The sequence below is a fragment of the Gymnoscopelus microlampas genome (genome assembly GCF_963454915.1).
Source record: "Gymnoscopelus microlampas genome assembly, chromosome: 14".
Lineage (NCBI taxonomy): Eukaryota > Metazoa > Chordata > Actinopteri > Myctophiformes > Myctophidae > Gymnoscopelus > Gymnoscopelus microlampas.
Genome location: NC_139951.1, coordinates 39,498,227 through 39,524,930, shown reverse-complemented (window position 1 = coordinate 39,524,930; position 26,704 = coordinate 39,498,227). Strand labels below are relative to the sequence as shown.

The window sequence follows — 26,704 nt, the reverse complement described above, 5'->3', positions numbered from 1 at the left end:
GCTTTCTGTTGCTTTTTGGCGAAAAACACCTACATTCAACTGACACTGAAAATTGTACAGTACTTTGAGTAAATGTACTTAGTTACTTTATATCACTGGGCACATTTCAATGCTCCAAAAAAAAAAGTGCTTGTCATTGAGATGCCACATTAAAGGTGACAGATTTCCACAGTTGTACCAGTAAGCAGCGTGCCTAATGAAACAATGCAATCAACTATAATGTGTGCTTGTAATACTCGTCGGGAGGAAGAGCTTTGTCAGTGTTGGCGACGTGCGCGAGGCAGGAAAAAACACAGTAATTAATTTCCAGTCCCTCCCTAATGAGACTTAATAGGCCGGGTTAGGTGCACAGACAGGAGCGTGATGGCTTTAATTCGGAGGCAATCACAGACGGTGAACCCCGGATCATCATCAGGGACCTAACGGATCACCCTGGTCTCCCCCGAAACCAATTTGATACAACGCTCTTTAGGGGGGGTTTATCTCTTTAGGGGGGGTTTATCTGCTGTTGGAAGGGAGAGATAGCGGAAAAAAAACACAATTACCCTAAAATTAATCGGAAAGGCAAGCCGAGGTATATTAGCCAGCCCAGAATACTATCCCGTCACCACCAATGGTGGAAAGTAACAGCAAGTACATCTACTCAAGTACTGTACTTAAGTACAGGTTTGAGGAAAATAGCCTACTTTTACTTCTACTCCAGAGGAAAATATGATATACTTTTACTCCACTACAATTATATGAACAGTTACTTTGTAGATTTTGAATATCATCACAAAACATTGGCCACACAACCATATATACTACAAGTTCACCAAATACACATTTTGGGTGGTCCTTGACATGAAAAAGTTTGAGAACCACTGATATTATACCAACATGCGTTTTTTTTTTTCAAATTACGATTTAGAAGACATTTGTAGAATCCCCGGAAACAAAAATGTGAGTTACAAATGTTCGCTTTAAAAATATATATATATATTCAAAGATTTGCACACATTTTTTAAAATGTTCAAAAATAGCAGATATACAAGCTCATAGGTGCCGTGCTATGAGCTTGTAGATCTGCTATTTTTATAGCCAAAGAAATCTGAAAATGACACAGATGTGTTCCCGTTAAGTAAAACATTTGAGTACTTCTTCCATCACTGCCCGGGCCGTTACACCGGTTTTATAAATCCTCCCTCTGACGGGAACGAAGCAGGAAACAATATGCGATGTCTGTCTCGTCGCATCGCTATGTGGAGAGACAGGGCCCTTCCACTGCTTCCAGGAGTCCATGAGGAAACACACATGTCTTTTCTCAGCACACAGGAAGAGACCGTGGCAGACATCAACAAAAGCACAGATTAGATAAAACCAGAAAAACAGGACACACACATTGTAATGCAGTGTCGGTGAGAGGAAGCTTAGGAGAAGGGAGAGGTGATAGAGGAGCATGGAAGGAGAGGTATAGCAGGTGCATGAGACACTAACCAAGTGGTGGGAAAAAAAGTACTCAATTTCTTTACTAAGTAAAAGTAGCTAAACTGCAAAGTAAGAAACACTCTGATACAAGTAAAGGTCCGGTAATAAAAATGTAGTGGAGTAAAAGTACAAAATTATTTGCATCAAAAGTATATTATGCATTTAGATTATGGGTACCGATCATTGTCACTTCTTTCTTTGTGTATCTCAGTTTTTTGTCATATATCTGGCCTATGCATTTTATTTAAAATTAAATACATTGACATATAATGTCAATGTATTTAGAGGAACAGAGCCGACCTGGACAGAGTGTACAGAGGGCACAGAGTTGTGTGTTTGGAAATTCCCTTCCGTAAACAACGGCTCATTTATAGAGCAGTGAGTGATGAGAGCTTTAATCAGAAAGAGGCTTTTCACACAATGGTTGATATGGACACAATGGTAGATATGGGCACCATGGTAGAGTATACACATGATAGTGCAAAGGGGTCAGAGGTTCTGGATCTCTCCACAGGGTTTTTGCTTGACAAAAAAACAGTGGTTGGAAAAGTACACAAATGTTTTACTTAAGTAAAAGTATCAAAACTGCAATCTAGAAATATTCCGTTACAAGCAAAAGGCCTGTGTTCAAACTGTCACTTGAGTAAAAGTACAAAAGTATTGGCATCAAAATATATTTAAGTACCAAAAGTAAAAGTATTACAATTTTTGAAAATAGCAGATCTACAAGCTCACAACGCGTTGCAATGCGACACGTGAGCTTGTAGATCTGCTATTTTCAAATAGCCTAGGCTTAAAATAGGGCTAAAGTGGTTAATGTATGTTTTATAATGTAATCATTTATATCTACAAAGTAACTAGTAACTAAAGTTTTCAGTGGTTTTGGAGTGGAGTAAAAAGTACAATATTTGCCTCCAAGATGTAGTAGAGTAGAAGTAAAAGTATAGACAATTGGAAATACTCCAGTAAAGTAAAAGTACCTCAAAATTGTACTTTAAAAGTACAGTACTTGAGTAAATCTAAATCTACTTCGTTACTTTACACCACTGACATATGGCTGACCTTTTGCACAGCAAGGATGCCAATTAATGCATTAGCGCTCGGTATTACATCTGTTGTGTAATTAGCTCTAATGAGGGCAACAACAAAAAAAACGACCTTCAAATCTTTGGAACCGACTCAGCGAGTCTGCAAGTTTCAATCTGTTTGGAGCACATCAGGCTCTCCTGTAATGTTTGTAACTCCATCGTTAATATGCTACCTAATTACCTGACATCTCTCATTACATGGCGTTCTAGTAATTACCAGACAAGGTCTCGGGATAGGGTGAGGTCCCTGGAGGTACCAACAACACCGAGCTGGGAACAGACTGCTTGAAGTTAAGTTACCATGATCCTATAGAGCAGTGCTTCTCTAACTTTTTAATTTCAAGGTTCCCCCTTAAAGGGATATTTCACTTTCAAACATGTTGATGTTTGGGGTCATTTTAAGTTTAACGTCTACTCAGGCTTCTGTGAGCACCACAGACAGTTTATAAGTTGCCTGATTCAGTATTTAGATATTTGATATTCATTTTAACAGACACGCCCCCTTCCTATACAAACCCATCTTAACTTCAAATTCTATTTTAACCATGTTAGATTAATCTAAAACACCCGTCCTTGGTTCTGGTGATTATTATATTGTCCTTCTAATGCGTGAGGAGACCACTTTTTTTCATTATTTTTATTTTTTATTTTCCCAAAAATGTATTAAAAATAAATGAATAAAATTAATATCAAATTAAAAACTGTCTGGGGTGTTCACAAAAGCCCAAGTAGACGTTAAAATGACCCAAAACATGTTTGATGGTGAAATATCCCTTTAACTCTGAGAGTGTACAAATGGAACCAAATTAACCGGTAAGTTCTATTTGAATATTATCAAAAAACATACATTAACCCCTCCACTCCCATAGCCTGTGAGATACTGCAACTAAAACTTAAGCTCTATAAACAATAGAGCAGTGGTTCTGAAACTTTTAATTCCAAGGACCCCTGTAACTGTCTCTGAGGGTGTACAAATGGAACCAAATGGACCCGCAAGGGTACATTTGGTTCCATTTGTACACCCTCGGAATTACAGACCTGTAAGGGTCTATTTGGCCCCACTCAAGGAGGTCACTCCCTCCATGGACCCCACTCTGAAGAACTACTGCATACATGGGCAACTGGCGGCCCTCACCTTCACTTAATGCGGCCCACAGGTTAATATCGGAATACTGATATATTATTGATTTCAGCTGTTCAGCATGACTCGCTTTAATTGCTTAATTACAGTCTATATCAGTAGCTTAATGACTAGTATTAAAATTCAATTGTCTTTTTTTAATTATTATTTATGTCCAATGTATTTGTATTTAAGTTCATAAAGTTAACATAAGTATAACTAAATGTATTTGAAATTAAATAAAAATGTTACTTTTCAGAATTCCAATTCAAAAATAGCAAAAATAGCAGATCTACAAGCTCAGAACGCGTATTTTTGCTACTTTTATGTGACAGAATGGCGAAGTACGGCATTAATTTACAAAAAAAGTGAAAATACGGTGATAAAAAAGGTGTCAGTATATGCAATGTGGCCCTCTGGAGCGAGTGTGGAAATATAGTGGCCCTCTCCATCATCAAAGTTGCATCACCCCTGAACTACTGCAAATAGAGGAATTAAAAGTAGAATTACATTTTCTCTGCAAAGTTATTCTCCACCTAGTCTGTGAGGCTCCATAATAAACCTAAATAAAGCCTACATGCCTAACTATTAAGGCAAATGATTAACGCGGGCAGGTATGGCTAAATCACTCCCTGTATTAACAGGCTTAAGGCTAAGAATATGAAGTAGCCTAAATGGTATTAAATATTGATGTGCGAAATACATTTAATTTTGTACCGTTGCTTTTTTTCCCCCTTCTTTAAAAAGGGGGTGGAATGGAGTTCAATTATGCACTTTTAATGCCCCGGCTGTTATTCAATGCATTGTGGAACCAAATTAGAGATGGACTCTGTGTACTAGCCTTCTCTAAAGTTATAAGTCACACAGCCAGCGAGCGGATTTGAATTAATCCGTTCAAACCTGGAAAAGCATCCGTGTAACCACTTTATCCATACGGTATAAATATGGTATAAAAAATAGCAGATCTACAAGCTCATAGCGTTGCACTCAGTGCCGCGCTATGAGCTTGTATATCTGCTATTTTTTATACCATATTTTTTGAAAAATCTTGGAAATGTGTGCAAATCTTAGAATATATCTTTTTTTAAAGCAAACATTGTAACTCAAATCTTTGCTTCTGGTTCTGGGGGGTCGCTGGAACAAAATATTTTGAGATGGGGGTCCGCGGCCAAATACATATCATTTTGGGGGTCCTTGACATGAAAAAGGTTTGAGAACCACTGATATAGCAATATACTTTTTTTTTTTTTAAACGGTTAGGATTTAGAAGATATTTGTAGAATACCGTACTGTATATATTCAAAGATTTGCACACATTTTCTACATTTTTCAAAAATAGCACTTGGTGCCGCACTATTATGAGCTTGTAAATCTACTATTTTTGAATAGCCAAAGAAATCTGAAATGACACAGATGCGTTTTCCCGGATTGAAGGGGTTAACAGCTATTAGATCAAACACAGTCTTACACGATGGCCAACTGTGGCGTAAAGCAATAAGCCCAAGGTCCTCTGCCTAATTAGGAATGTGCATTTCAAATAGACAAGATCACTTCGCCACTTCACTCTGGCAAGGCCCATGTGGGCTTTTTACAAAGGACCCCTCTGCCAGTGCTTCAGTCGTCTGACGTCACTGTCGGGCAGAAACCTTGTATCTCCATATTAAATTTGTAATGTTTTTTTTTTTTTTTTTTGTAAATTAATGCCTTACTTCGTCGTACAAGTGCGTCATGCAAAAGTTGCAAAAAATAGCCAATCTACAAGCTCACAAAGCGATAAGTTGTGAGCTTGTAGATTGGCTATTTCCGCTGTTTGTGAACAATTTTGAAAGTGAAAGTGAAACTGGTTAAGTGGTAGAGGTGTGCATTGGCACTGCCCTCACGATTCAATTCGATTACAATTCACCAGGTAACGATTCGATTAGATTACGATTATCCTTGTAATAATTCGATTCGATTCGATTCGACGATGCATCGCGATGCGTCACACTTTTCTATATTACTGCACAACATGACAACTTTTACATCAGTCAATACAAACAGTCAGATATACTGAACAACATATACATCTGGCTGCTGCTCTGTGCAATTAGCAACATAATAAAGTAATACAATAAAATAAATTTTTATTTTATAATTTATTTTAATTCAAAATCATTTTTTGACATTTGTGAATCGATTCATAATCGTCCATGTCCGCATCGCAATTAATCTATGAATCGACCACTATTAAGTTGGTCTGTGGGTTTCATAAATATTGAACCACTGAAGAGCATTGACAAGAGCTTTGTGACTAAATAATTACATTGCATCCATCAGAACACAGGTTATTTGTCCACACATTTCCTGAAAAGTAACCGTTTTTTATACATACAAGGTTTCCGCCCCAAGACAGTGAGGATAAAGTAGAAGACCTTTAAGTAAAAAGAAGAAGTATGCCAGTCAAGAGGAGAGAGGAGGAGAATGTCAGTTAATTTCAAGGTCTTAGGACCTGAAGGCCAAATGGATTATTGGATCTTGGTGGCCGGTGGGTCAGTAACCAGTCTGGGTCTATTCTCAGATGGCACAGAGGTTCCTCATGGTCATTTAACCCATTAAGACCGGGAACGCATCCGTGTCATTTTAAGATTTCTTTGGCTATTCAAAAATAGCAGATATACAAGCACTGAGTGCCGCGCGATGAGCTTGTAGATCTGCTATGTTTTGAAAAATCGTGAAAAAAGTGTGCTAATCATTTTTAACTCAAATTGATACGTTTTTTTTTGTTTAAACTGTTAGGATTTAGAAGACATTTGTAGAATCCCCAGAAGCAAAGATTTGAGTTACAAGTGTTTGCTTTAAAAATATATATATTCAAAGATTTGCACACATTTTCACAATTTTTCAAAAATAACAGATCTACAAGCTCATAGCACGGCACTCGGTGCCGTGCTATGAGCTTGTAGATCTGCTATTTTTTAATGGCCAAAGAAATCTTAAAATTACACAAATGATGCTTTCCCAGTCTTAAAGGGTTAACAGTGCTGCAGGATTATAGTGGAGGTTAATTGCCACCATCCATCTCGGCTGTTTAACACACAATTTTATTGGCAGTCTGGATGAGCTCAAGTACTGTCCACTTTCACTTAATAAAAAATATAGAAAAATTGTCTTTCCGAACCAGTGGCGGAAAAAGTACTCACATGTTTTACTTAAGTAAAAGTATCAATACTGCGATGTAGAAATACTCTGTTGAAAGTAAAAGTCTGGAATAAAAAATGTACTTGTGTAAAAATACAAAAGTATTGGTCTCAAAATGTATTTAAAGTACCAAAAGTAGCAGGTACTCATTGATTATGCAGAGTGTCCCATTTCACAAGTTTGCTAATGTAAATATCATTTGAAAATAGCAAATCTACAAGCTCACAATGCGCCGCATTGCGGCCGGAATCACCAGAGAACCCACGTTTTGATTTAATCATGTCCCACGTTTCAATAAGTTCTTAAATATGTTGCAATTCATTTTGACCAAATGTGTTGACTGCCATAAAAAAGTTGCAGTCTTGCAAAAATGCTAGCCACCATAATATATAGTATAGTATTAAATATAAGATGAACAATAATTATTATGCATTATTAATAATAATAATAAAAAAGATTATTGTCATCAGAGAATCGATACAGATCATGACAAAATGCTGAATCGATTCCCCCCTCCCTCACCCCCTAGTTTATGGGTTAATGTTAAAAACGGGGCGGTTGGTTCTTCTCTGGGGTATCCCCGAGACAAATAGGGCCCGGGCTCAGCCATGACGGTGCGTCTGCTCTTTCTCACCAATCAAGGCAGCCTTGTCATTGCAATGTTCTTTGAGAGACTGATTAATGGAGCTGTGTGGTAAAAGCCTGTACGCCTGGCCCTCTGAAGACGCTTCCAGTACGACATAGGAACTTAGAAGCAAACGGGTGAATGGAGTCAGCCGTGTCTTATATCATTGAACCAGCCACCATCCTTCTTCACCAGATTCTGCACTGCGGCGTATGATTATTGATGCTCTGCTTCCTCATCGTTGACACTTTTGACTCTTTTTTTTGACTGAGCTGAAGGGCTTTCATATTGTCACTGTCGGGCGGACACCTCCCAGGAAACCTCATATGTCCAAAACTGTTACTTTTCAGGAAATGTACAAAAGAAAAGGAACCTGTGTGTTCCAATGGATCTGATATTATTTTAGTCACAAGCTCTTGTCAATACTTTTCATTGGTTTGATGTTTATAAAACCCACAGACACACTTAACCGCTTTAGACGTTTTACGTGTCGTGCTACTTTTGTATGACACTTCTAGTATGACGAAGTAGGGCGTTAACATTGAAACAAGTTGAATTACGGATATGCAAGGTTTCTGTCCGACAACAACGACATGTCTCTGCCTTGTGATCGATAGAGAACATCACAAGAACTGTAATTTGGTTCTTCCTGTAGTCGTGTATATGTCTGAGAGAGTACAAATCTAATGAGACCGTTTGGTTACATTTGTGCTCCCTCAAGAGTTACAAATAGACTTCAAACTAGAGGATTTAACTGTGCATGTATTGGTTGGTGATTGTATAGTCAAAATCCACATACACTGACTATAGCACAATCACCACTATCTAGAGAGCATTGAATGTTGATATAATTATCTCAATCGTTAAGATAAGCATGAATTAAAAGAGAAGGGCTTTTATAAAGCCCAGGTAAAAAAAACAAATGCCACCTGTCCTCTTTGTTTCTGAGACAAAAGGGTAAAGATGCATCGGTGAAGGTATGAGATGTCTGTCAGCTACATGGGGTTAGATAAGAGCGACTTCATCTCTAAACTAAAAGGTACATTAACAGAGCTGTCACTCACTAAAATTCAAAAAACACCTCTAGGGCTCAGCTCTGAGCTGAGCTTTGACTTGATCATGTATTCAGCTGAACACGCGCACGCACACACACACACACACACACACACACACACACACACACACACACACACACACACACACACACACACACACACACACACACACACACACACACACACACACACACACACACACACACACACACACACACACACACACACACACAAAAGGCTATTTCATCAAATGCCAGCCGCACTGAATGGCTGCACCGTCACGCCAATCCTTGGCCAATTAGTGGCAGCCCGCAACCAATGACTGACTCCTCAATTATTAGGCCCAAAAAGCAAGCCATCAGTAGCCTCCCTCCCTCCACCACGTCCACCAAACCATTTAAAATGTGTAATAATATTATGACACTGGCCTCAATTTGATAATAACGTCAGTAATAATAACAATAACAATAATAATAATAATAATAATAACAATAACACAGTAGGACCATACATTCTCCATTTACCGGAAATGACAGGACAATGATGGTATCTGGGTTGAAATACCTCAAAAACCACGGCGGCAGTGTTGCCAGATTCTGTGAGAGAAACAAGCAACCAGGTCTAGGAAAACAAGGCCAAAAGAAGCGACTATGGGCCACAGGAGCACTTTAAACCTACAACCTACCTGCTATTTTCAAATAAAATCTTGGGGGGAAATTATAATAAGCAGACCTGGCAAGACTGGTCTTGGGCAATGCAATGCGTAATGACAAACTTTAAAAAGTCACTTATATTGGAATTAAATTCCGCGTTAACAAGAGGGAGAGGTTACATTCCCATGACAGGGAATTGCATGATTTATTTATGTTAATTTATACATTTGTGACTCTTGTGTAACTCTTGCAATTTGGTTACATTTGTACACCAAGTTAAATTAACACTGAGGATTTTGCCATCCCAAAATCATACGTATTTGGCCACGGACCCCCCAACTTAAAATATTTTGTTCCAGGGACCCCCAGAAGCAAAGGTTTGTATATAAAACGTCTTAAAAAAATATTAAGACTTTCAAAGATTTTTCTAAAATATCAGATCTACAAGCTCATATCACATGTTGATCTGCCTTTTTCGAGAGATGAAGTAGGGATGTGTATTTTCAGACATTTAACGACTTAAACCGTCAATACTTAGTAAACTTTCACTCTGTACTTGGTCTGCTCTTTCTTCCCCTCTTTGCCGAAAATAGCCGATCTACAAGCTCACAACGCCTCGCGCTGCGAGGCGTTGTGAGCTTGTAGATCTTCTATTTTCGGCTAAAGTCGTCCTTAGAATAGGGATGCTAGGGTTCAAGTGGTTAATGTAAAAAACAATGATCCTATCGCACAGAGATTTGGCGGACCCCCTGTAGCAACTCTGAGGACCATCTAGGGGTCCCGGACCCCCTGTTGAAGACCCCTGCTCTACCGCATAATCACAATATCATAAGTGTCATGCTCTTCCAGAAATAAGGGTAATGTATAATACTGCTCCAATGTGATGCTGCCGGCGATATCTACCTGGAAATACATTTTTGGCTGTGGTGATGTTATGATCAATTGAACCCTCCCAAAGACCCCTTGGGGGTCCCCAAACCCTGCTTTGAGAACCACTGGTCTACTGGAGAGAGAGACACAGTAATTATGAAGGGACTTTTCCCACAGAACTGGTCCTTTTAGGCCCACGTCAGTTGACCCGTGGAAGTGCTAGAGGGGTCACGCGGTGTGGGCTGGCTCCACCCACTGGTGGCGGGCCTGGCTGGCACCGATCTGACGGAAGCTCAGCTGCCACCTTCGCCACCAGTGCCAACCAACTGTCCTCCATCTGCTGGGAGGAAAGCCTGCAATCACGCCGGGTATTAAACTTAATCTACACACCACTCAGCCATCTCCTCCGTGAATAGGCCATTAGGCCTGCCTCTAATAATTACTTTTCAAACTCGGTATAGTGCCGGGGCAATAGAACTCACTGGGTCCTCCTCCTCCTCCGACCCCCGATATATATACGACTTCGTAGCAAAGACATAGCACCACCCCGGGAACGTGTGACAATATTGGGACAATAAAAATTCTAATTGCCCACGGGCGACCGCAAACTTTGTTAGGTGTGTCTAATAGAATGGCCCCAATCTGTCACTCGTGACTTAACCCTTTGAGACCGGGAAGGAACGCATCTGTGTTCATTTCTTTGGGCTATTAAAAAATAGTAGATATACAAGCTCATAGCGCAACAGTCGATCTGCTATTTTTTTTATTTATTTTTTTAATCTGCTATAATTTTTTCTTATTTCTTATTTAATTTAACTTTTTTTACTCAAATATTTTCTTCTGGCGGTCCCTGGAACAACATATTTTGAGATGGGTGGTCCGCGGCTAAATATATATTCATTCTTTCATTCCTTCACATAAAAAAAGAGTTTGAGAACCACTGATATTATAACAACATATGTTTTAAAAAAAAGGAAAAATGTTAGGATTTAGAGACATTTGTAGAATCCCCCAGAAGCAAACATTTGAGTTACAAATGTTTGCTTAAAAAAAAATATATATATTCAAAGATTTGTAAAAACTAGAAGATTAGCATTATTTTCAAAAATAGCAGATCTACAAGCTCATAGCGCGGCACTCGGTGCCGCGCTATGAGCTTGTATGATCTGCTATTCTTTGAATAGCCAAAGTATATTAAGATAATGGTTTAAAGTGGTTAAAATCTAAAAAACGACAGATGCTTTCCCCGGCCTCAAAGGGTTAAATGTACGACACCTCATATACTCAGTGTAGACATTTGCGGCGGAGCCAATACCATCGGTTATGCCTCGCGCGCCCAGCTGTAAATTAAACATTAAAAAAACGACTACTACCGCATGTAAACGCCCCTACTTAATACACTAGTGTTCAGGCAACGAAAAAAAGGTTAAATATTTCATTACGGCAGGCCCAAACTGTTAATTATGTAGCGACCCACGTCGATGTGTGTGCGGTGACCTTAGATTCCCCGTGACATGTCACACACCATTAGCCATCTGTGAGGTCACGGAGGGCCATCCCAGCAGGCACTCTGTTCGGACAATACCCAAGCTGCTTCTTGGCAGAACCGTCCATGATAGAGAGGAGGGGGGGTGGGGGTGGAGGCCTGGACAATTAAGGGGTCTCTCCTCCACTTCCACCATACATACCCACAAATACACATGTTACACTATGCGCGCGCGCGCACACACACACACACACACACACACACACACACACACACACACGCACACGCACGGCTGTCATTACTTGACAATTAATTGTCATACAAATAATTGTGATCTCATATTGTCCAACTCTATATTGGCCTATTTGACAGTGCAGAAGCATAATTGCCTTGATGCATAACATTAGCGAGCGTCAACAAGTCAGATGGACACAGACAAACACACACGCACGCACGCACGCACGCACACCCTCTGCAGCGCACTAAACTGAAAGTGACTGGTATGGAGTCTGTCTAATTTCTCTCCTAAAGCCCTTGAATATGATGGAATATGATTAAGGATTATTGTGATTATGGTAAACTCCCATTTCATATCACACACACACCATACAATAAGAACTCCTCCCAAAGAAAATCATTTAAAATAGTAAACTTTTTTTTTTCTTTCAGAAACCGATACAGATATTTTTGGACATCCCTACTAAATACAGTACTTCATGGACCCCTCTCAGTCTACTCACTCTGCATCTCATTGGTGGGCTATTGACAGTTCAGAAACCTGCCTAGGAAAGACATCATCAATGGGCCCTGCCTAGCGATGACATCATCAATGGCGATTCCAAGCTAATAGAAACTGCAGCCTTTCTCTTCCTGGAAAGTTAGAATGCTGAAATAGAAGCCATTGTACTTTGGAAAAAAAAGACGTTTGAAATCTAATTTGAAACGACCAAACCTGCATAGCGATGAGGTCACTGGTAAGCAGGTTTCTGAACCGCCCACAGTCCTCCTCATTGAGACACACAGTGAGTAGACAGAAATAACAAGCATTAAGTGAGGAGCAGCTATATGAAGATAGGTTAAAAATGGGGGAATTGTTCCTTGGGGGAATTGTTCCTTGAAAATGTGGGAATTGTTCCTTTAAACCAGTGGTTCCCAAACGTTGTCTCTCCCTGGGACCCATTATGAATCGATAACTTAAGCCGGACACGTGAGCTTGTAGATCTGCTATTTTCACTATTTCTTAAAAGTTTTTAAATGTTATGGGATTTTGGATTTTTTTAAACAAAAAAAGGGGATATTTACTCGTGAGCCATAAAAATAGGTCTCCTGACCCAAAAATGGGTCCCGACCCGCCCGCTGTTTGGGAACCAATGCTAAACTGTTGCATCCCTAATTTGACTTTATCCACATTGCCCCGCCCTTGCCACTAAGCCAGGTGACATGTTGACAATTTGCCTCGTTGCCCCTGACAGGCCGCTAAAGGAAGACTAGTCACGCCGTCACCATTTTTTTCTCTTGGGCTTGTCACAGACGACCACACAGGACACACGCTCACAGTCTCACACCCACATTATGTGTCAACTTGCGCCACAAAAGGCGCTTTGTCTGTCGAGACGCGACAATGTCTGCCACTGTCTCCCCACACGCCACCACCAAATCATATCCAACATTACTGAGCAGCCGGCCAGCCATGTGTCTCATTGCAAAGAGTAGAGCCGCATCAAGTCGGATCGAGAGTGCATTTTCCCAAAATATGATATATATTTTTGTTACAATTATTAAACTGTCAACTGTTTTTTTTTCGGTGTGTTTTTGGCAGAAGTTAATGAAACACGTCAACCTGAAAACATGAAAAAACGGAATTCATCCGTTATTCCATTAATCCCAAATGATTCAAAAAACACTATTCTCTGCTGAATGTATAAAAACAAGACAACCAGAACATATAGATACACCTTTTCTATTATGCGTAAATATAAAAAATAAACAGAAAAAGACTTTCATTTAACTTTCTTCTTTGGGCACCAGTCTGTGTGACGGCGTGGGTTTAAAACAAGATGTTTTCTACTATTGTAAAACTTTGTTTTGAGCCGTGGAGGAATAGAGTGGAAAAGCATAGCTCTATGGGCACATAGGTGTGTGTTTCACTTCTACATTAACGTATATGTAGAAGTGAAACACAACGACCCTCCCCCCCTGTGACTTTCCTCAAAATATGAGAGCCCACGCTTTCCCTGATCTGTTTTTTTTTTCCGAAAACGGAACTGATTGTAACACAAGTATGTACTACATACTGTTAGGTTCGATTTCATCAAATTCTCAATATTTAAAGATCTGAATAGGCTCTATGCACAGCAGCAGCCATATTGGAAAGAAATTGGGCCTCTTCCTTACTTCCTTCACAGGTGTTACCAATGATTCTAATGAAGGCTCTGTTCCATTTAGTGTAGCACAGTGGTTCTCAAACCTTTTAATTTCAAGGACACCCATAACTCTGAGAGCGTACAAATGGAACCAAATGGACCCATAAGGGTCCATTTGGTTCCATATGTACACTCTCAGAGTTACACACATGTAAGGGGCCATGTATAACCCCCTCAAGGAACCATGAGGGACCCTGGACCACACTTTGAGACCCACTGGTGTAGCAGAGTGTTTCCAGTGAGCCAACATGCATAATATCAGCAACCCTGACTCTGTTTGACCAGAATGGAACAGAGCCTTCATTAGTATCATTGGTAACACCTGTGAAGGAAGTAAGAAGAGGCACAATTTCTTTCCAATATGGCTGCTGTGCATAGAGCCTATTGGGATCCTCACGGGAACGGCATGGCTCCAAATGTGGATTTCAGACTTCATATGACCAGTTATCTATGATGTGACGTCAGACGTCTATGAGGAAGAGAAGGGCTGTAGTTTCTATTATCTTGGAATCGCCATTGATGAGGTCATCGCTAGGCAGGGCCCCCATTGATGATGTCATCGCTAGGCAGGCCCCATTGACGATGTCATCGCTAGGCAGGTTTCTGAACTGTCAATAGCCCACCAATGAGATGCAGAGTGAGTAGACTGAAATTGTGAGGGGACCAAGTATAGACCCCTGGGGGACCCCGGGCCAATGAAGTACTGTATATAAGGTTTAAGTGGTTGGATTAGCATGCTGCTTAGATGTATTTTTTATGGCATGACATTTTCAGCCATATTATCTCTGCTGTAACCCCAGCGGCGTAAAACTGACTTAAGAGCAAACACAAATAAATATAAAAAACATGATTCTAAGCGTTAAGTAGGCTTACTTTCTTATCTTATAAGTACAACAAAGTACTTACAGTAAATGCTTCAATCAGTCTCTGTTGCAGGATGATATGGGGGTTATATACAAAAGCACAATGAAATGGCTTTTGATGTCGCTTGCAGGCAGCCAAGAACTCACAGATCAAAAAGCCTGACACTGATAACTCGCTTCCTCGAGAATCTCTACCTCTCATTATATACGGACTGTACGCATTCATCAGGGAAACCCATAGAGCTTTCGCCTGCGATCCACGCACCAAGCAAGCACCACAGGAATCCAAGAGAATTGCCGTTGCTTTTATAAGCACCTTAACCAAATTATGAATTAATTACTATTATTTAATTAATGGAAAAAGTAATTGATTATAGCATAATTTCTAAGAAGATAATCGATAGTTGCAGCGCCATTCATAACCCTGAAAACCCTGAGAGTCAAACCCCCGCTCGCTCACCCCCAAATCCAGTTTGGTCGTACAGTAGGGGACATCAATGTGTGTCCGTACACAGACAAATGGGTCCGTGGCAAGACTTTGACCTTGTTCGTTTGTTTTTTATATATTATATCATATTAAAATTTGGATCATTCATAAGACCCAATTACTGAATAAAAACTTTATGACACTGATTTACTATGTCACTATGGAACATCAGGAGTCCACTAGGGCAGTGGTTCTCCAACGTTTTATTTTCATGGACCCCCATAACTCTGAGAGCGTACAAATGGAACCAAATGGACCCGTACGGGTCCATTTGGTTCCACTTGTACACTCTCAGAGTTACAGACCTGCAAAGGGTCATTTAAGGCTATAGCTCTTTATGTGTTTCTGGTAATATTATTAGTCCGCTCATTTGTATGTCCATGGCAAAGATAGAATTTTGACAAAAATGTCCACTGCAAGCCAGCATGGCGATGGTCCCTGAGTACAGAGCCAGAGCTTCCATCTGAGGAAACAAAGAATTAACATTCACACTTCTGTTCGCCTAGTGGCATAGTGGTTCGGGCACCTAGGCTCCAATGTAGACTGACAGAGCATCACGGTTTCGAGTCCCGTTCCTGACGATCTTTGCAGCGCGTCTCTACCTGTTTTCTGTCTGTCTCTACTGCGAACTATTTTTAAAAAAGCCCCAAAAGCCCCCAAAAATATCTTCTTCACAAGACTTTATCTCTCCTAACTTGCAACTTACACCACTGGTTCTCAAAGTGGGGTCCGGGGACCCCCAGGTGTCCTTAACCCATTTAGACCTGAGGCCGATTCTAAAAAAACGCCTTCTAAATCCTGACCATAGTTTTCTGAAAAACTTCAAATATTTATTCAAAAATCACACCTGTGTGAAGGTAGCGGCGCCTTTGATATATTTTGTCATAGATATGTGTTTCTACTAGAGAAACAATATTAAATCTCTGTAAATTTATTTCAAGGCTTCCAGTGGCACTAAATAGTGCCATTGGAAGCGAATCACCAAATGCATTCCAAGGTAAGTGGCAAAAACTGATCTGTCATAGCTGATAGAGTGGGTACCTAAAAAATGTATTTAGTCATTGTTTATATAGACATCTAATTCTATATTCATGACATCATAGTGATGTCATGAATAGTAACATAGTGATGTCATGAATAGTGACCAATCAGAACGTTGACGGACCTGACCAATCAGAACGTTGACGGACCTGACCAATCAGAACCTTGGCGAGCCTGACCAATCAGAACGTTGACGCAAAAGCCAGGTATAGAGGGCTAATATCCGCTCTATACCTAAAGGTATAGAGCAGCTAGCGCCGCTAAAAATGACAACAAATGTATGTTGCTATATACTGTACATAGCAACAGGAACCCCAAAAGGGGTTCCCATCCAGAAAGGTATACAAATAGGGGTTCCCGCCCCAAAATGGGTTAAGGGGATTGCATAGTCTCTCCAAAAATACAATTAATGATTATGAACCAAATGGACCCTTACGGGTCTGTAACTCCAAGTGTAAAAACAAAAGCAAGCAAATGGACCCTTACAGGTCCAATTCGTTCCATTATTTGTACACTCTGAGTTATGGGGGTCTCTGTCTGAGTTATGGGGGTCCGACTGCTTATGAATATCAAACAGAGTCCTTGAAACAAAAAAAAGTTTGACAATCACCGACTTAATTTATTTCCACCTACTGGTAATTAATTTAACAAATCATTTCATTGATCCAATAATGTCACGTAGATAGTTTAATCTGATTTGTTTCTATTTTATGTCTTTTCTTTTTTCACAAGCACACTGTTATTGGGGGGACGATTCAAGGCCATCTCAACAACCCCCAAAATATATGCCTGTGTGACTGATTAAATAAATAAGCAGGCTGTCATTTTTTTCTCCGCAGCCATCACGCAGCGAGAGATGCAGGGACTCTGTACTATTTGAAATTGCAGCGCGGCTCGTAGGTAATGCCTAATTCCCTTTCAAAATGAATAATAACTGTGTCATCCTGACCTCCAAACAGAGACGATGAGAAAGATGGCTAAAGCAAAAGTGACCATGACGAATGAATGCCAAAATGAACACTGAAGCCTATTAGAGATCTGTGTCTGTCTGTCTGTGTGCGTGTGTGCGTGTGTGCGTGTGCGTGTGCGCGTGTGCGTGTGTGTGCGCGCGTGCTTGCGTGGGTGCGTGTAAAAACTAAAATATACCTATAAATAACCTAAACTGCCCATTCAAGTTCAATAAAATAACGTGAAATCTAAAAACACACACACAAACACACAAAAACTAAATCCATATTTAACCCATTAAGACCTGAGACCGATTCTACAAAATATCTTATAAATTCTAACAGTTTTTTTTTCTAAAGAAAACATGTTGCTGTCAGTGGTTCTCATTCACCTTTTTCATGTCAAGAACCCCCAAAATTATATGTATTTAGCCGTGGACCCCATCTCAAAATATGTTGTTCCAGGGACCCCCAGAAGCAAATATTTGAGTTACAAATGTTTGCTTTAAAAGTATATATATTCCAAGATTTGAACCAATTTTCAAGATTTTTCTAAAATAGCAGATCTACAAGCTCGTAGCACGGCACTCAGTGCCCCGCTATGAGCTTGTATATCTGCTGTTGTATATCTTGTATATCTGCTATATCTAAAATGACACAGATGCGTTCCCGGTCTTAATGGGTTAAGGTTAATCAACAATGTTGGAAGCCAAAGAAATCCATATTAATAATGAATCTCAGGGTACATTGTGTAACTGGCCTAAATGATGATGATCCCAGTGAAAGCCAATTGGCGGCATGTCATCTAAATACCAGCGTAATTAGAGCGGTCCGGTTTACACAGGGGCTGTTGTGTGTTGAGAGTACACCATGCCGTCTCGTAAACACGGCCAGCACAGAGAAAGAGGAAGCATCTTTTGTGTACACAGTAACACAGCAGTACAACACGGGAGGAACGTGGGGGGAGAGTGTACACACAGCTGAGTCGATTTATATTTGACGCATGTGACGGCGTTCCGGGACGGAAAATTTGCCATTCAATAAGGTCACAACAACGCGTCGCTTATACAGTAGATCTGCACGATTTTGCTGTGCATTTTTCTGTAGGCAGAAGAGAGAAAAGGAAATTCTCAACGCCCTCCAAGCAGAAATGCATGGTGTTCGTTTAGCATTTAGGCCCTAGTATAGAGCCCAAGTGTTCAAAACTTTAAATCCCTGTATGCGAGTGGATTTTGGATAGTTCAAAACCAAGAAACTGCATTGGGATCAGTTTGATATCCGATCTGTGATAATAGAATTATCTCAGCAAATATTATGTCAATAAGAAATATAGGTTTGATTAAAAGGTAGGGTAAGTGATTTTTTTAAATTAAAACAAAAAGGTTTTTGTTAAAAGGTTAAAGCTCTATATTCTGATAGTAATCATTGCTATAGAGCATTGATTCTCAAAGTGGGGTCCGGGGACCCCCAGGGGTCCTTGAGGGAGTTCCAGGGGGTCCCCAGCTAAATAATGGATAGTTAGGAATCCAATGGACCCTTATGGGTCTGTAACTCTGAGTGTACAAATGGAACCAAATGGACCCTAACGGGTCCATTTGGTTCCATTTGTACACTCTCAGAGTTAAATTAACATTGATTTTACAATATAAATGGGGTCCCAGAGATAGAACTGCCAGTAAATGGGGGTCCGTCCGTAGCCTTAATGCATTTCAAACTAGGGGTCCTTGAATTAAAATGGTTGAAAATCACTGCGAGCCGTAAAGATCTTCTCTTGTGGGGGTCCATCCATGGCATACATTTTCAAATGGGGGTCCGCGGGCTAAAAAGTGTGCATTTGGGGGTCCTTGATGTGAAAAAGTTTGAGAACCACTGCTATAGATTGTTCATTAAGGAGTCTTCCTGTCTCTCCAGCTGTTTAATAAACAGAAAATTCATTTTCAAGTAAGTGACAAAATGTCAGCCAATCAGGAGAGAGTATCCATTTATCAGCTTAATTTTGATAGTGTTTCAGTTCCAATTTTGTCTGCCCATTTCTTTGAGTCATCACTTCCAAGTATCACTTGTTCATTGTGTATCCTGTCTGTGTTCTCCATCAAATGCATTTTCTGTTTAATAAAGAGCTGGAGAGACATGGAGACTCCTGTTACTGATCATCAAACACTCTATAGCAATGATTACTATCAGAATATAGAGCTATTTAACACATATAGAGCTATTTAACACATTTTAACCAAAGTAAATCACTTACCCTACCTTTAATGAAATCATATTGTTATTGTGATCACCCAAGAGAATCGCAGTCATATAAATTCTCCTCTTTCAGGTATCAAAACTAAAGTTCACACAAACTGGCCAGTGAACCAAAGAAATGCTACAAAAACAAAAGTAAACACAGCTACAGTAGTATGTGACTGGGTGCATGTTGCTATTATTTGATCATACAGCACTGCATTGACAGGAAAACAATTTCTGTATTCTGCCTGTATTGTATTTATGAGCAAAGGAACAAGGCTGATCTTAAAAAGAAAAGAAAACACCTGACTTTTTACACAAAACGAAGATGAAACTATTTGCAGCAACCCCCTCCTGTCAGAGGAAAAAAAAAACTAAAACAAACCATCTCTCTCGTGCCCCAGTCTACCCAGTTCTCTGCCGCTCCGTCATTCTCACCCAGGTTTTCCTTCCCATTAAATCAGGTGTTTGATTTTCACTTCAGTGAAAGCCCTTTGTCTCCCAATTCCTGTCAGCTCAGCTCTTGTCTCGGACTATATTTAACCCATTAAGACCGGGAACGCATCTGTGTGTAATTTTTTACATTTATTTGGCTATGCAAAAACAGCAGATATACAAACTCCTCGCGCGGCACAGCCGCACTATGAGCTTGTAGATCTGCTATTTTTGAAAAATCTTGTTTTTTTTGCATGTGAAGATTTGTAACTCAAATCTTTGCTTCTGTGGATTCTACATATGTCTTCTAAATTGAAAAAAAACTTAAGTTTCTATAATATCAGTGGTTCTCAAACTTCTTTCATGTCTAGGACCCCCAAAATGAAATGTATTTGTGCGTGGACCCCCACCTCAAAATATTTAGTTCCAGGCACCCCCCAGAAGCAAAGATTTGAGTTAAATACTTGCTTTAAAAAACTCCAGATTTGCAAAAAAAATAACAATTTTTTGAATAGCCCAAGTTTAAAAAATAATGGTTAAAGTGCTTAGACAGGTGCGTTCCCGGTCTTAATGGGTTAAGTACATACAGGTAGAGACAGGTGCTGTCATCATCACACAACCTCCTCAGCGCTGTGTGTAGACTAGATCGTGCCGCTGGAAGCGTTCTGATGTCGGAATTAATAGCAACGCCGCTGGGCCTCTCTCTCTCTCTCTCTCTCTCAGTTCACGCCTGCTAATGTCTGCAGAGAGAAGCGTAATAGAAGTGTCTGTGTAACAAACAACACACGACGACAATAGACCGGCGACAGAGCATTCAAAAACATAATTTCCATTTACTGAATCAAAATCCCCCCCTGAGAATATCTGCCATCATCATCGTATACAATAAAAAACACAATAAAGATGACTCATTCACCACTCTCTCAGATCCACCAGTCTCCTGTTGTTTGCCTATTATTTCACACCAAATAGCTTCATTCATTGCGTTGTGTGGGGAAGAGGGTGAAACGCTAGGCAGGGGAATAGGAAAAACACATGGAGAGAATTGATGTAGTAGACTGAGACTTGAGTTTTAATTGCTACCACATTTTGCCTCGCTTACTGCATTTTGTGGGTGGGAGATGGTTTTCTTTCTGCTTCAGGGCGGGGGCTTCACACATTATTACTTATGGGGCCGAGGCAGTTAGTAGACGAAGTTGGCCGTCTCATAAATGTGTCATTCAATTGCAACCTGTTGTTGCAATGGAAAACAAGTCCAGTCAATCTTCCAAGACAGTTCCGGTTTGTCCACCACTGTTCCCTGCCCTGCACCAGCAGAGGGTCTGGTGTTGGCCTGCTGATAAATTAGGTCAGTGGTTCTTAATCTGTGGGGCAGGACCCCCAGGGAAGTCCCCGCATGATTGGGGGTCTGATGGGAGGTCTCCTGATGACAATGAAATGACAATTTAAGTACTTGGAGAAAAAAAAAGACCATTTCAGCATCAAAAGTCATCAACAAACTATACTATAAAAAATGGTCAAACATTGACCAAATTGTCAAATAATAGAAGACAGAGGCAAATATTTTGAAAACAGCCGATCTACAAGCTTGTAGATGTTTTAACATTATTTATCTGTGGAACCGAGTCAAGCTAAATGTAATGCCTCAACTCCTAGTACAATTCCAAGTGCTTGTCAGAGTGGGGGGTCCCACAAATATGATTATTTGGGGGGTGTCACTTTTCACCTCACCACCACCATCCCGCTTCCTGATAAACTCTGTCATTTCCAGCCCGGGTCCACCCCGCCCAACGTGATCACCCTCGGGTGGGCTTTGTAGTCGCATTGGGGCTTTTAGTATGTGGCATATACACGGTTCCCACTCTCTCTCTGCACACAAGTGTTTGCAAACTGTGCATTAACCTAAGAGAACACATACTTCATATTATCCCGGTGATAATGATCGCCTGAGTATAGGTTTCGAATATCTTCAGGCGGTCTTGGGGGGGAAAAGCAGAGGTTCGACTCAAGGTTCAGAAAACAAAAAAAAATCTCATGGGGGATGAATGGATGGAGGGAGGGAAGGGAAGGGAACGCCGGCGCAGATGAGTCATGGGTGAAAAGAGAAGCCGCCACGCCAGCCACCACATCAGTGGCGTGGAAGCATTGGTACGGGGGTGGGGGGGGGGGGGGGGGGTGTACACAGACACAGCCCGTTTGAAAATATCCCGTGGTGACCAATCGGTGCTAATGAGGAGCCTGGGAGACCTCTTGTGTTCACAGCACCCACTGGGTGAAACCTTTTCCTGTCGCCCACGTTTTGTTGTCACGATGTCATTTGCTATACTACTCTCTCTCCACTGACTCCAATGACTTCATTACCAAGTGTTGGGGACAGTTTGTGTCTCCTCTCCTCTCCCCCTGGTGCCTTTTTCAATTCAAAGTGCCATTAGCTATCAGAACTCAAGTGCATTGTTAGTGAATATCTATGACATCTAGTCTGTGATAATAAAGCCATTTGTCATGATACTAGCAGGTTTAAATTACATTTTTTGGGGGGCTCTGTGTACTGTAGAAACAGCTGACTTGGACACTTACACGCTTTAAGCACATGATGAACACTAGCGTCCGTATTCTAGGGCCAATGTTCAGTGGAAATATCCAATCTACAAGCTCACACGTTGTGAGTTTGTAGATTGGCTATTTTCGTATAAGTGAGGGTAAAAAGATAAGGGAAAAAAAGATACAGACCTAGTACAGAGCCCAGGGGAGACCCCGGTCAAATAATTATGTAAGGTTTAAGTGGTTACTCCCACGGTTCATACGCGGAGATGACGTGCTGTGACATTACCCCAGAGAAAACCACAATTATGATCAGAGATTAGATGTTTTTTTGCATGTTGCATCACTGCAGCAGGGCTATACGATCACAGTTCTGGTGTAGACACGTCCCTCTTGCATGTCAGCTTTCATCTATTCTCTGAAGTGTACTTAATGGAGGGGAAGTGAGAGAGGACAAGGAAATTACTCTGCCGCTCATAAAGGCGATTGTTTCATACGCAGGCGGATCGAGGTGACGACCGCCTGTGACCCGAAACTCCCCGTTCTCGATACCTCTGGCATCCAACCTAACCAGAGAAATGTTTTTAAAAAATAACCTCGTTGTCAGTGCATTGTCGTTGCTCGTTGGCATTGTTTACGGGTAACCGCCACTTAACCCCCCCGAGGCTGGAGCTCAAATTCCCAGATCTGGGGGAATACCTTTCTGAACTTCCACTGGAATGTGCAGAATGCCTGTCATGCTGCTTGCCAGCCTGCGTTTTAAGGCAAACTGAGGCGGGTTTAATGACTCGACAGATATTGCAATGGTGAGACTGACGGCTGCACTTCTAAGTTGATGATTGATTACACAGCTAAATCCTGAGTGTCAGTTCAACTCTTCAAAATGGACTTAAATGACTCAAGTATTACAGGGTTAACCACTTTCAATCTGGCCTATGTTTGGCATGCCATCATCAGTGAAAAATCTACACATACACACAGTGGTGTAAAGTAACTAAATACATTTACTCAAGTACTGTACTTCAGTACAGTTTTGAGGTACTTTTACTTTAGTGGAGTATTTCCAATTGTCTATACTTTTACTTCTACTCCACTGCATCTCAGAGGCAAATATTGTACTTTTACTCCACTACAATGATTTGAAAACTTTAATGACTAGTTACTTTGCAGATATCAAGTATTACATTATAAAACATACATTAACCACTTCAGCCCTATTTTATACCTAGGCTATTTGAAAATAGACGATCTACAAGATCGGCTATTTTCAAACATTTTAGTACTTTTACTTTTGGTACTTGATTCAAGGACTCACTTTTCATCTGACCCATGTTCCCAGACAAGTCAAATGATCAAACAACCCAAAGAGATGGTCAATAAATCAATCTTGTCTTGTCAAATGCCAACCGACAAAGCCTTAATAACAGGAGCCAAAGGAGGGATTTTGAAGGGCCTTTGCTCTTTGTGTCGTGGAGAGATTGACAAACCCTGTATTCTTTTTGGCCATTTTCCAGCTGTTTGATTAATCAATTGGTGGTAATCCTTCCCTTTTGATCACATGTCTTGTTGATTTTGTTTTCAGTCATGGCAATGCATCCCATTGACACTGATCAACAGGCTTATACTTACACAGTGTTTTCTGTGGGAGGCCTAAGTATAAACATGCCCTCAGTCAGAGAACGCAGTGTACCCATGATAAATGCTTTCCATCCCTCAGCATGCAGCAACCTTTGTAATTTTCGCTTATATTAATTTAGCATAATAACAACTCAGAATAGAACCAATGCTGTGACTGCACAAACTGCCCTGGATAAGGCTTTTCCGTTCTACCGAGCACTGGAGTCATTTAGCCTGGCTCTCAGCTGCAGGTTTGGTCAGTAAAGGAAATGCTGCTTCCTGTGGGACATTGTTACTTGTCTTGTCATAAGTAGGGCTGGGAAAATCAACCAAAATCGCAGACTTTAATCTTGCTCATGTAGGTTAATTGAATGATCAATATATGTATAGATTTGATTTATTTTACATCAATGAATCGACATGAAAATGTCTAATAGATTTTTTTTTATAAATCGACTTAATCGATTGGTCTGATTGACCACTTAACCCTGTATTATGCTTTGTTGTACAATGGTGTGCTGTACAAAAATACTTAAAGTACCAAAAAAGTGAAAGTACTCATAGAATGTCGCATTTCACGTTTTCAAATGTATAAAAAATCTTTGGAAAATAGCAGATCTACAAGCTCACAATGCGTCGCATCGTGACGCATTGTGAGCTTGTAGATCAGCTATTTTCAAATGGCCAAAATGTATATTATTAGGTGGTTAATGTATGTTTTGTGTTAATAATCTAAATCTGCTAAGTAACTAGTAACAACATTTTTCAAATAATTGTAGTGGAGTAAAAGTACAATATTTGCCTCTGAGATGTAGTGGAGTAGAAGTAAAAGTACTGAAAATGGAAAATACTCTAGTAAACTAAAAATATATATACCTCAAAATTGTACTAAAGTACAGTGCTTGAGTAAATGTACTTAGTTACTTTAAACCACTGCTATCTGCAGCATGTAAATTACAGCCCTACTGCACTGCAAGTTTACCTCCTCCTCCCTAGAACACGTGTATAATTTGAGACTGTTTACTATACATCAGCCTGAGTTGTTTTGGTTCAGTTTTAGGTATAGAAAGTAGCCTAAAGAAAGAGTAAAGACTACAAAAGACAACAAATCTCGACAAATACTGTTAGCACAAAGCACATCATCTGAGACATGATGAGAGTGACCCCACCAAATAGTAGAGAATAGGCACAAATAAATAGTCCCTCTTTATCACATCCAATTCATTGAATAGACCCTCTGGCCTGCTTCATTATAATGTGAGACAATGCTTAATTTATAGCCTACTATACTCTCTACCGCCAAAAAAAACAAACAGACCTACACAAAGCAAACAACGCGATAGCTTGTACATCAGTTCAGTTCTGGCAACACTTTGTACTGAAGAGTATAGGCTATAATGCGGTAACTTCTGAGACAACCCGCCAAACTGGCAACAAAATGAACACAAACGGATACAAAGTGACAATTCCTAAACCCAGGGCCCTCTTCTCTTCTTAACACAGGAAACACTGTTAGGACTAGGCGCGCCTCAACAATTCCCAATACACACACACACACACACACACACACACACACACACACACACACACACACACACACACACACACACACACACAGTGTCCGTTCCCTCACAAAAGGCTGGGATCAGTGTTGCCAGATTGTGTGAGTGAAAGCAGCCATGCAGGTCTAGGAAAACAAGCAACTAACTACTAGGCAAGGCCATATGAGCACTTTAAATCCAATATGCGTCAACTATTTGAAAATAGCAGATATACAATCTCACAACGCGTCGCGTCGCGTTATAACGTGTGAGCTTGTAGATGTACCCTTTTCAAAAAAATCTTCCAAATAATACACATTTTATTTCAAGAGTCACATTCCAACAACACAAATCTGGTATGGTGCTTCCCTGGCACAAAACATTTTCAGATGGGGAGGTTATAGGGACAAATACATATTCATTTGGGGGTCCATGGCATGAAAATGTTTGAGAACCACTTGCTTAAACAATAATTAAAACAAATATTAGGATACAAGCCCAAACTTTGGCAACAAGCCCAGAAAAAACCGCCGCAACCACCAATGTTTACAAACAACTTCACCAGTCGCTTATAACAAGCCGACATGGCAACACTGACTGGGATATCCCTTCTTGTTTTGCATGAATAGTTGGCAAATAACTTTCACCTGGAGATTTGCATTCCTAGATATCGCTCTATCTGATCCTCCTGAAACCAAAACCTCCCCGGGGGGCGGGGGGGCACAGTGATTTGTTTGGGGGTTCAGTTTTTACACCACAAAATCGCCAAATCTTCCCAAACTTGTGCATTAAATCCAATGCAGACACACAGTGCTAACGCGATGCTAGGGTTCCATTGCAAGTTTTTTTTTTTATCCTACTTACCAACTCCATACTTTTCCTTCTTGGTGGGCACCCAGCGAGAGCCCATCCTCCTCAGTGGCACAGCGTCACACTTAATGTTGTCTGTTCGGTTATTAGTCCCACAGTTTGTTGGCCTTCTTTGTGGTTGTTTGTGGTGTGTTTTTTTGGGGTGAGATTGTTCAGTTTTCTCTCC

The 26,704-nt window shown here is 40.4% G+C and overlaps 1 protein-coding gene across 2 annotated transcripts in view; it reads right to left on the bottom strand.

Annotated features, from left to right (window-relative positions):
• Window positions 1-26,704, bottom strand: part of dock1 (dedicator of cytokinesis 1) — a 480,313-nt gene that overhangs the window by 453,575 nt on the left and 34 nt on the right. For both annotated transcript variants that reach the window (XR_014602336.1, XM_084079253.1), the window contains exon 1: window positions 26,533-26,704. This exon is cut by the window's right edge and continues 34 nt beyond it. Coding sequence is in view for 1 of the 2 variants with exons in the window: in XM_084079253.1 (XP_083935379.1) it covers window positions 26,533-26,578 (46 nt within the window). In the remaining variant the exon portion in view is untranslated. The remainder of the gene's footprint in view (window positions 1-26,532) is intronic.